General features: G+C 42.5%; 1 protein-coding gene across 2 annotated transcripts in view; it reads left to right on the top strand.

Annotated features, from left to right (window-relative positions):
- Positions 1–683: 683 nt before the first annotated feature.
- Positions 684–12,082, top strand: part of LOC135498869 (guanine nucleotide-binding protein G(q) subunit alpha) — a 32,765-nt gene continuing 21,366 nt past the window's right edge. For both annotated transcript variants that reach the window (XM_064789368.1, XM_064789369.1), the window contains exons 1-2: positions 684–1,013; positions 5,587–5,771. In XM_064789368.1, the coding sequence (XP_064645438.1) occupies positions 896–1,013; positions 5,587–5,771 (303 nt within the window). In that variant the 5' untranslated portion in view covers positions 684–895. The remainder of the gene's footprint in view (positions 1,014–5,586; positions 5,772–12,082) is intronic.

Below are 12,082 nucleotides of genomic sequence, written 5' to 3' on the forward strand. Positions count from 1 at the left end.
GGAGATAAATGTTATTTCCGTGGAGATAAATGTTATTTCCGTGGAGAAAAGTATTTATTTCCGTGGAGAAAAGTATTTATTTCCGTGGAGAAAAGTATTTATTTCCGTGGAGATAAATGTTATTTCCGTGGAGAAAAATATTTATTTCCGTGGAGAAAAGTATTTATTTCCGTGGAGAAAAGTATTTATTTCCGTGGAGAAAAGTATTTATTTCCGTGGAGATAAATGTTATTTCCGTGGAGATAAATGTTATTTCCGTGGAGAAAAGTATTTATTTCCGTGGAGAAAAGTATTTATTTCCGTGGAGATAAATGTTATTTCCGTGGAGAAAAATATTTATTTCCGTGGAGAAAAGTATTTATTTCCGTGGAGATAAATGTTATTTCCGTGGAGATAAATGTTATTTCCGTGGAGAAAAGTATTTATTTCCGTGGAGAAAAGTATTTATTTCCGTGGAGATAAATGTTATTTCCGTGGAGAAAAGTATTTATTTCCGTGGAGATAAATGTTATTTCCGCGGAGAAAATACTTAATTCCGTGGAGAAAATTCGAGAAAAAAAAATCGTATTTGAATCTAAAAAAAAACATGATGTCCCTAATGGGCCACCGTATTTTGAGGTGTTTTTCATAAGCTTTGACAAATTTGTGAAATTTTGCGGAGGGAGGGCGCACGCTATCTGACCTGCCACACCACACCCAGGCTCGGGCTGATTACACTGTGAATAAGGCATTGAAAACCGGCTGTACAATACAACCGGCCGTGTTTACATAAGCTCGACAGGGCCAAAGGATACCCCTCTAAACCACAGTGGCGTCGAAAGGATTTTTACGGACCCTTTTTCAGACGGGAGGACCATTTTGCACATTCTGAGTGCTACCATCTTCGTTTTTCAAAATGGCTTGCTGCCTTTCGGAAGAGGCGCTTGAGCAAAAGCGAATAAACCAAGAAATTGAGAAACAACTACGTAGGGATAAAAAAGATGCGAGACGGGAACTCAAACTATTACTACTCGGTAGGTACTGTGCGAAATTTCGGCGTAAAATATCTCGGTTATCGTGGTGAAAATTTGTTTTGATTTTGTGGTGTATCGCAGACAAATCTGCTGTCTGAATCAAAATTTTCAAGATGGCGAAAATAACATCGCTGATTCGGTGCTGTTTTATATCAAATCTGCGCCAGCCCTGTGTATTTTGCTTGTTTCTATGTGGTCATAAGAATCTCAGCTATATACTGGATGTCTTCGATGTTGTATATCTGGTGCAGAAAGCGATGAAAAAACCTATTTTTCTCGACCCTTCTGCAGCCGTACTGCTGTTTCGATCGGCCGTTCTCCAATCCAAGATGGCCGTCCGCAGTCCAGTCATTTTATGTTTAGCATATTTTGGCTGAAAATAATCACTGTTTTCATCCACTTCTTGTCAGAATATCACAACCTTGTCACCCTCGATATTGAGAGGGACTCAAGCCAGCATGATTATGGCTATAAATAACAAATCCCGATGTGCACAATGTATTTATTTACATCGGAATGAAGCCCTATGGGGACCAAAATTTGCTGTCTCGAACAAAAATGGCTGCTTTTGGTAGATAACTTGAATGGATGTGTATTCCTCAATGTATAGTGTAGGTAACAGTGATTTTCCACATAAATTCCTGATATGTGGATTAGAGTAGATACCCCGTGATCTATGGTATTTGAGTGCAGAAACACTAAGAACTTCTTAAGTGTTCATGGTCGAATGCATGAAGGACATGCGACATTGTTTCATTGGTCTGTATGTGATCGTGAAGACACAGACGTTGGGTGTGTGAATTAACGTTATACAATGTATATTCATATTTGATACGGTTGTTGCCAGTCTACGCTGTTGTGAAGGTACCAGTGATGCCATGGTACCCCCTATCTTACGACTGTTTGTCAACATGAATAACGTGTTATATTCTGAACTCCACCCTAGCCTGTTTGCAGGAAGGCCTGGAGGGGGGGGGGGGTTAATGGACCTTATTAATCAAGTTTTGCCCCTGGCTTGTTTATCATTTCTGGTTATAGAGCTGGAGAGAGGTGAATGTCTGTATAGAATATAGTGGAGTGCTTGCATCGGAACCCTTGCATCTTAGCGCTAACTACTGGCTAACATACTGCTCTACTTAGCACCCAGGGAGCTTGCCTTATACTGCAGCACCCCATGCGAGTGGATGGGGGACGATGTTAGTCTTCACCCTTGGACAGGGAACTGGCATTGTCACCCTTTTGTTGCACATACATGCAGCAGTTATCATAGCCACAGGTAGCTGCGATATAAATTGCTTGTTGGGTACGCGCTTTTGGCACAGAAGCATGGACATGCCTTGTTCATGCAAACCCATGTCAAGACCTTCATTCGTTGTGAATCATGTTTGTGTGCTGTGTTCACGCATATGTTGGCATACCAGAGCCTTACATGATGACCACATAAACGTACACAGCTGTTGGTGGTGGTTGAGATTTTGCACTGGGAAATTATTTCAATCGGGTACTGTGTATTTTGCTCCGATTGCTGTATGCATGCCAACTGCCGATGAATTTTAAATGGGCCATGGCCGTAGACACCATTTAGGGAGGTCTGTCATGTGTCCTTGGGCAGTGCACTTAGTTGTCCTGGTGCTGCAATATCAAATACTGTAATTGTTGTAAGACTGTTTTGAAAACAATAAGCCTAGCTTTCTAAAGAAGAGTGGTGCAATGTACACTGGGTTAAAATTTACACTCCCTGATCAGAAATGACGTAGTCTGATCAAATTCAACTATAAATCCATTGAACAATGGCACTTATTTCGTCAATTCATGACCTTTTTTGGGCCATGATTGGAGATTGTAGTCCTTCTGTACACCGGTTACAGTAATCAGTATAGTTGATCGTAAATCGGAATATGTAATGACTGTGTACTGGTTACAGGACTTCACTGTTTGTCACCTTGAGCAAGACACTTCTACACTTGCACTGTAACTGCTTGTGCCAAGCACGCCAAGTGTGACTCATTCAACTTTTCAAGAGCCTTTTTTGGGTTCGCATATATTTGCTATGCTCATAAAGTGGACATTTTATTGACCAACCAACCTAGTCCCATAGTGGTGATAGGTAGGTCTGCTCTTTAAGGTTAAAATGTAGGTCATCCTACAAAATGTGAGACATGTACATTATACATACATGTATAGGGGTCTGTGACAAATTACGGTGTGAATGCTATTAAGCCAGTTTCCGGGCATCCGTTAATATACGCCTTTTGTACAGGACGTCCCTCAACGCATACAGTGTGTGTTGTACAATTTACTAGTAGGGCCCCAAGGGAATGATATTGTATCATGAACGTTGTAATTGTACCAAGGCTATCATTGTACCATCTTACCTTGCACAAAAACTTTCAACCGTGTAACATTTTCATCTTTCAGCACACATAGACTAATTGTACCAAGGGCAGGCTATCATTGTACCATCTTAGTACTTACCTTACACGAAATCTTTCAACCGTGTAACATTATTCATCTTGGTTGTTAAAAACAGATCATTTCTTGGCATTCGTACAGAAACCGGTGCACATATAATAAACGGACTCCACCCAACAGACGTGGAGCTGCTATGCCCATTTATGGATGTGCGGAATCATCAGACAATGATCATGAGAAATGGTGAACAAACTGAAGTGATGTTCTCGTGCAATCAATAGTATTACAGTAACAAATCATATCCAGTAGAACTTCTATTGAGGACACCCTTGGGACCGGCAAATGCTGACTGTCCTTAAGGGAGGTGTCCTGATTAGAGATGTCAAATCAGATAGACCGACCTGTTTGGGACGATAACCGCAGTCCCTGATTAGAGAGGTAGACATAGTCTGCTATTTAAACTTTAAAGGGATTTTCTACTATTTTTCAACGGTTGAAATTAAAATGTTTTGTTTAATCAAGTCGCAGCAAGACAAGTCAGCTCATGTACTCTAAGGCGTGACATGCCTGAAATCTAAGCAACACATCTCAACTCCTATTCTCCAAACATTCCCACCGCCCTTAAAATGTAAACAATGCTCCAAGCTCGCAAATATCGTCTGCCGTCCCCATGAAATTACTTGGTTACCAAGGAGCCAATCTATCCGTCCTCGCTCGATCCTGAAGGAGTGTGTACAATGTAAGTCCATCGGGGCTTGCGATGACGTCAAAGATGGGGTACCGTGGATACGCGGCTCTAAAAATAGCTCGTCTAACTGTGATGTACTCGTTTCATAAGACTGTGTGCGCTACTGTTACATATAGTATTTATGGTCCACAGGCACCGTATGTTTAAAAATAGCAACATTAGGGCAGTGGGTGTTATTTTTAGACTGGGGTATTCTGGCAAATTACCCGTCATGCGGGCAGGTTGAAGTGGTTGTTGTTGTTGAATAAATTAAAATGAATGTATGTTTAGTGATGCCCTTCCTGATATTTGTACTTTTAGCTTTACAAGCACTGAATTTATAGTTGTCGAAATTTATGATATCTGGTTGGAAATGACATAGTTTGATCATAATTTATACTATATGTAAATCCATTGAACGATTGCAATCTTTTTGTCAATTGATGACCTTTCCGAGATTGTGAACTTGTTCCAATCAAGTTGACATTCCCTTGTCATATTTTATTTCCCAAAAACTGATTGTGCCCAAATTGAAAGGAAACAATGAACTTAGGATCAAAACTGGTGTCCTTAATAGGGAGGTTTCCTTGATTGAGAGGTGTCTGTTATAAAGGAAGGTTTTACTGTACTTGACCTTGGTCTTTCCTGACACTTCAAACTGTTCCTTTACCAACAATATCGTATTTTCTCTTAATCGTCGACTCTTGGTTACCTAAGCATTGAAATGTTCATTTTAGCCAAGATGATCTTTTGACCTGATAAGGTCAACTGCAGTCACTCTTCCTACTGAGAACCCAGCCTGTCCCAGGTCATACCATTGATCTCCAGCTAAGCGGCAGTCAAAATACTAAATTTATTTATGGCATGGGCGATGCTAAATATAGCTCGGCTCGAAAGGGGTCGCCAAAAATAACGATAATGGCACCTGCCCAGCGTATCTCATGTATTATGCATCGGTGCTTCCTGATTGGTGCTTGGTGTGTTCTTCTACTTGGCAATGGGGCTGTAGAAGTAGGGCGTTGAGGGCATTTGCCTGGTGTGTTTTTCTACCGGGCGGTAGATTGTAGAATTGGAGCGCTGAATTGAATTGTTCCTATTGGTCCCAGTCCTTACCTCTAATTGTAGGTTCTGGTGAACTGGTTAAAGCACATTCATCAGATGCGTTCATGGATTAGGATACATGGATGAAGGCGAACACAACCTTTCTGTGTTCAGTCCCAAAACGTAACTTGAAATGTCAGATTTTTGTTTGTCTTAACCCTTTCCTCTCTGTTGTAGATACTGGTGAATCCGGTAAAAGCACATACATGCGCATGATCCATTGATTGTGATACATGGATGTGGGTGAATACAGCCTTTGATGGTGTTTACTACCAAAATACAGCTAGAATTGTCCAGTTTATGTTCCTCTTAACCCTTTCCTATCTGTTCCAGGTACTGGTGAATCCGGTAAAAGCACATTCATCAAACAGATGCGAATCATCCATGGTTCAGGATACTCAGACGAGGACAAACGCAGCTTTATAAAACTTGTGTACCAAAACATCTTTATGGCCATGAACTCAATGATACGAGCTATGGACACACTCAAAATCCCGTACCGAGATCCGGCAAATGAGGTGAGTTTTGAAGAAATCGTAAAAATGATTTAAAATGATGTTTGCGTTTCCAAAAGGTGTTTTTGACACACCAGTAAGTGTTTAAAAACACAAGTTTTGCCTAAAATATTTACATCTGTGCATAATTTGAGTTGACCCTAGTTTGAAAATTACGAATGTGGTCGTAGAATTTTGTCTTCTAGCATTTGATTCTGCATTTTGACCGCTTGGTGATTGATGTGAATATTGTGTCATAATGGTGCATATGTGTTTCTCCCTGTGTGCAGAGAAATGGACTGTTTCTTTGGATGTGGGTCTTTGAAAAGAGCTGCATCAAGACCACTGCGTGAGACTTGTCAAGTGTGACTCGCTCTACCAAAACTAGGCGCTTCGCTCTACCAAAACTAGGCGCTTGTCGCATCTGAACTCGACAGGTTGATACGGACTTGTTGTTCATTTCCCTATTGTAGACCTTTTGTGAAATCTATTACAAACTGATTTGGTCACATTTCACAAAAGGTCTACAATAGGGAAATGAACAATAAGTCTGTATCAACCTGTCAAGTTCAGATGTGACAAGCGCCTAGTTTTGGTAGAGCGGGTCACAAGTGTGTGCTCTACAGCATCAGTCTTGCAATTCGTTATTGGGGTCGCTAGAGGGTTGCGTCATGTCACATCCGGAGGTTGCTCAGATATGGTGTTACGTCATGATGTCTGGATGGTGAAGTGACCACAAGGCTGACCTCTCCCATCACATCACCACACCCAGCCACTCAAAAACTAGAGCCGAATTTTGGGGTGTTTTTGCAGTTCATTTCTCTGTATGCGTCACTGTTAACTTGGATCAGTGTGAACCTCCTGCCTTTGCTTCATTTTCTGTAAATCCTATGCAAATTTAATTAATACATTTTCTTGCCTAGCTTTGGTACCCCAGATCTAGGATGTAAATTCGATGCAGTGTCTACATTTGAAATGTAAATCTGAACGATTGTGATGTAACTGGGTCTGCCGCAGTTTCGTTAGCCGTTGGTGATTCCGAATCTCGGAATTCTTACAAAACCTATGCACCAAAGAGCATGTATCAAGTACCCTGAACTTCTTGGGAGTATGTAAAGCTCTGGTGGAGGCCACGCCAAAATTCAGGATTACTCCGACTGTTTAGGACTCTAAATATCTTTCGCGATCTCAGGAGAGTAGGGCCTCTCATTGCAGTTATATTTCTTCATGTGTTCCTGGCCATGCATTCTCGGTATGAATGCTGAATTCAGAATCTCGCATCTTTCCAACGTCTGGTGCGTAGAGTTCCGAATATTTCTCGAATCAAGACCAAATTGTGTCGTCACCCAAACCTGAACTCAAATATTGATCCAATCGTCGCTGTGGATACGCGAAACTCGTGTAAAATCGGTAGATATTTGTAGCACTACAACCACACCCTTATAACTGGGGGAATGCCAGTCGTTGCCATGCCAACCAGATCTCATCCTGTTCTAGCAACTAGCAACGCGACTGGACTGTGTGTGTATCATGTGCTTCCAAGTAGAAACTGAGGAAGGCATCGCTTGTACAAACCTTGTGTACAGTGTTATGTCGCAGTGTCTTAACCCTTGCTCACAGAGTGATCTGTTGATCGCAGACGTTCTTCTAGCTTTTTAGGCGCCGCGTTGATTTTGTGCTTTGAATCTTTTGATGGGCAACATTGTTGTAGCCATTTAGACTCGAGCAGTATAAACTGAGCTTACATTAATCAGAGAGAGGTTGTTGCTAGTACATAGTCTTTAACCCTTGATTGTTGGGTGAGCTATTGGTCTTAGACATTGCTCTTGCTTTTTCGGCTTCATGTCTTTTCTGAGTTTTGAATCTGTGATCTACATGTATGCTCCACCCAGACAATGCCGAATACCCGGGGGGGGGGGGGGGGGCACTGCCAATGACATGTGTGGAGCATACTTCATACTGGAATCATCTCGACAACGAAATTCTGGGTCCTGTCAGCAGAAACTCCGGGTCCTGTCAGCAGATTGAGGGGAAACTGTCGATTGCAATGAGGTAGGCTTCTACAGCCTGGCAATGTATCTTGACTTTTCAAGGCAAGTCACTGGTTTCTCTCAGCAGTTTCGGGGGGTATCTCTCATAGGCTGCACTGTTGCTTTTATTGCGTTCTGGGAGATGTTAACGGGACGAAGCTATTCCATTGACTCGGACATGCCAATGCCAAAGCATGTTACCGTTCTACTCTGAGAAGTAACGAGTCGCTAGGCAATGCGTGGCTATACTTTAGCGAACTACCTGTGTGCATTCATGGTATTGTACAGTCTCCGGCAAAACTAAATAGGCAGTGGTCATTCTCATCTGAAGCGGTCTTATCTGGGTATTTTTGGGTGACGTTGTCCTGGAAAGACCGATTCGGGATGAATATAGATAATTTACTGAAAATCACGGAATCTCTCTATCTGCTGTGGTATGGTGTCCTGTGCTGCCATCACTACTGCTAAGTCTTTCCTTCATTTCTAGAGGGTCAGCCCAGTTTGTGGGACACGCTCTTGGATACCTGTGGAATTCATTCAGGCAAGAAAAACCAGTGGCTATGATTTACTTTTGGTCGAGGTTGTACTTCCTACATGAATCTGACAAGAATGGCTGATTCATTCACTCCCGACCTGGTAGATACAGGTACCGTGCCTGGTAGATACCTTATGAAAACTTAGCACTGATTGCATAGGAAGTGTACACTGTGAGTATGCTAACCCTGTCTGGTGATTGGTTTCCGTGATCAGTTCGGTCATTCCTGTCATGGGTGAGGTGTTCTTCATGACCTTGGATGCTATTGTGGGTGACACAACTGCTTAGCAGAGAATAGACTTCCACCACTGGATGGAGTCTCTGCCATTATTTACCCTTGATTGTGCATCCACACAATAGGCCTTCGGTTGACTTTCGAAGTCAATTGGAAGTGTTAAACTTGGATAGTGGGGGTGGTCAAAATGGTGATTGTGACACAGACTGTACTCAAAGATAGTGATTGAGACACAGACTGTACTCATTATAATACTATCGCCACTGCCCTCTAGCTGACTGCATTGTACTATCACTTGCTACATATCGTCTGGAGAAGTAAAAAAATAACTACCGCAATTTGTGCAGCAAATCTCAGAAATGAACAACACTGTGCAAACACCAGCTGTCCGTTCATTATTCACGTTGTCACAATGATTCTCTAATCACCACTCGATGTAAACCTGTCTCATTCACCACACCGGCCACCGCCCTAACTTTTTTGAACTTTGTGGACTTAGATGTCTGGAAACGTGCAGAAAAACAACAACAAAGTCCTGTGGGACGTCTGAAATGTACCAGCTGTGGGAACTTTCCAGCTCTTACATACATTTCATGGATTAAATTATCTGATAACTTTTGCATCATTCTCCCCTCGATTCTGGACATTGGCACTACCTGCCATCACTGGAACTTCTTTCAAGACTTTGTTGACTAAATGTCTGGAAAAATGTAGAAAGAAAACAATGATGACCTCAGAAATATACGACATCACAGCCGCATGTCGGTAGAATTTGGCACGTTTTGTTGCTCATCTCCTTTTGCTCATAAATTGGGTTCGTAGGCCGACTCTCCGCTGCCCCGACTTCTTCAGAGACTTGACTTGTTGCCATATGCCTGAAGACACGGCAAAGAAAACAACAGGTTCGTCATAACCTCTGAAATTTACAAGGCGGCAGAACACACCAGCTGTGGCGAACAAAATACATTTCATAGAATGGATGATTTCTTAAGCTTTGTTCTTCCTGATTGACAAAGTGACGGAACCTTCGGGCTGGGGCGTATATTTCATGGAAATCTTCTGTGCCATCGCCCAGACTGATGTCGAAACTTTGTTGATCTGGAAGTTGGAATGAGTACAGAAAAACAACGGACAGATTTTCCACTGTCACCTCAGAAATGTACAAAGTACAGAACCAGCTGACTCTGACGTACATTTCATGGAATACACACCAGATGTTGCGGCGGTGACTGGGGGAACCTCTCGTGAGTATCGAGCGCTATTTTCTGGGACGCTACTGGAAATTTCTCGGAAATAATGCCAGGTGGTGCCGATTTGTGAATTGAAGTAGATAACATCCAGGGTTTATGCGCTTGACTGCTGTCGCGCATTGATTCTAGGCCTAGCTGTGTCAGAATGAATCCGTCATCTCGATTGATTCTGTGACTGCCATCTGCTGGTTCAAGTCTAGCTTGAAGAGATCGATCTGTGATGGGATCGGGAAGCCTAATTTGCAAATAGTTCCTGTTATGACGTATGTTTTTCAGATGGCGCTGCTACCTGCAGTGATAAAAACTCACAGCGCGCCTGGATGTGGGTGATTTGCAGCACCAAATACCCTCTGGAGCGGAAATTACATTTACCCCAGCGTCAATAGCAATTTGAGACCTGACCTTCAGAGGTGAAATAGAAATATAAAAGCGAATCTCATATATTTTTTGTTGAAGACAGTCCAGGAAGGTGGATTAATGTTAGTACTTCCTGATTGAGTTGGTGGACATGAGCCCAAGAGTGCAAGGAAGCAGTTGGGTCTGTACAAGGAAGTAATTGAGTAATTGATTGATCCTGAATCTGTGGTAAAAAACTTCAAGCAATAATTCATCGAAAGTCCTTCCAATTCCTTGCAAAGTCGAGAAACTGATCGTTACCAAATCCTTGGTTTACGAGTAACTGTGTCATCTGGTTGAGCAGAGCTGATTGGCCGTCTGCTTTGGAGAACATGGCGGTTCTTTGAAGTGTATTGACGATTCCTGTTAACGACTCATTCGAACGGGAACATTTGGTCAATGGGTGTAGATTGCACTCCAACCTGAGTCGGCGTTATTGTTATTACTCAAGGCCGACCTAGTTATGAGAAATGAGTCGCGATTTCCTGCGAATTATTGGCTGTCTTGTTGATTGAAAAATCATCCAGATGTTTCAGATTGGCCGATTTGGTTTTCCCCCTTCTTCGACGACTTTGAATCAGCTCCAAGAAGAGCTTGTACTATCATATGCTGGCTATTGGCTAGTATGAAGTGTGGTGAAAACTGGCCCACAGGGGGGATGAAATTGCCCTTACTCCGAAAATCTTCTCGGGTTCAAACTCTCTGGTATATTTCTACATCTTTTTGTGCAGTGATTCAGTTGAAATAGAAGATTCATCATGTATAGTTCAAGCTGTAGGGTCGAAGATGTATGGGACACTATCACCCCACGATGGGTCAGTGTACCCTACTATGGGTCAGTGTCACCCCGCCTTGCGATACTGTTAAAAATCAGTCTTGAAGCATATTCTGCTCCATTGCTATCATTGCTATATCACATACCCAATTCCATCTATAATCCATACCAGTGGTACATACAGCCTCTCTTGGGTGTGTCCCTATTTTCCATGAAGTCAGCGTCATAATTTTCCGTCTTTGATTCTTGGCGCAGATTCACTTTACGATAGTTAAAATATTGAATATCAGAAAGTAGGTGTATATCGTAATTTGTTTTGCGCGAAAACAGCCGAGGGCATTGTGGGGTGATCTCTGGTATTTTTCACATGTGATATGGGCCTTAGGGCAGATTGAGTCATAATTCTGTTGCCAAGCTGTCTTGTCAACTGACTCCCCCGCTGTGCAACTGAATGCGTCTTCATTGGCCTCTGTTAGGCCTCTGGTAGGCCTCTGTTATGGAGCGCGCAGTATTTTGGATAAAATGTGACTCGCTCTACCAAAACTAGGCGCTTGTCGCATCTGAACTCGACAGGTTGATACGGACTTGTTGTTCATTTCCCTATTGTAGACCTTTTGTGAAATCTATTACAAACTGATTTGGTCACATTTCACAAAAGGTCTACAATAGGGAAATGAACAACAAGTCCGTATCAACCTGTCAAGTTCAGATGCGACAAGCGCCTAGTTTTGGTAGAGCGGGTCACAAATGGTCAAGCTTGGTATGCTAACATGACCTAGTTTCTCACTGCATGCAGCATAGCCGGCTTCAGTGCATAACCTGACTAGCCAATGAGTCAGTTGGCGGCATTCAGGGCTTCATTGAGTAGCTTGTTCTTTCCGGAGGTTGAGATTTACTTGATGAAGAGCTCCCTATTCAGGGCGTCTCAAAAACACTCCTGCTCTGGATGCCAGCATGACAGGTTGACACTGTTAGCAATATAGCCAGCTCCGTTGCATTACCCATCTAGCCACTGGTCATCAGTTGGCAACGCCTCGATGTCCTGTCTGTTGTTGCAATCCAAAAAAACAGCATCCCCCCGCTGAGTCACACTTTAATTGCACGTGGGTCCGTT

The sequence above is a fragment of the Lineus longissimus genome, chromosome 14 (assembly GCF_910592395.1).
Source record: "Lineus longissimus chromosome 14, tnLinLong1.2, whole genome shotgun sequence".
In the NCBI taxonomy this organism is placed as follows: domain Eukaryota; kingdom Metazoa; phylum Nemertea; class Pilidiophora; order Heteronemertea; family Lineidae; genus Lineus; species Lineus longissimus.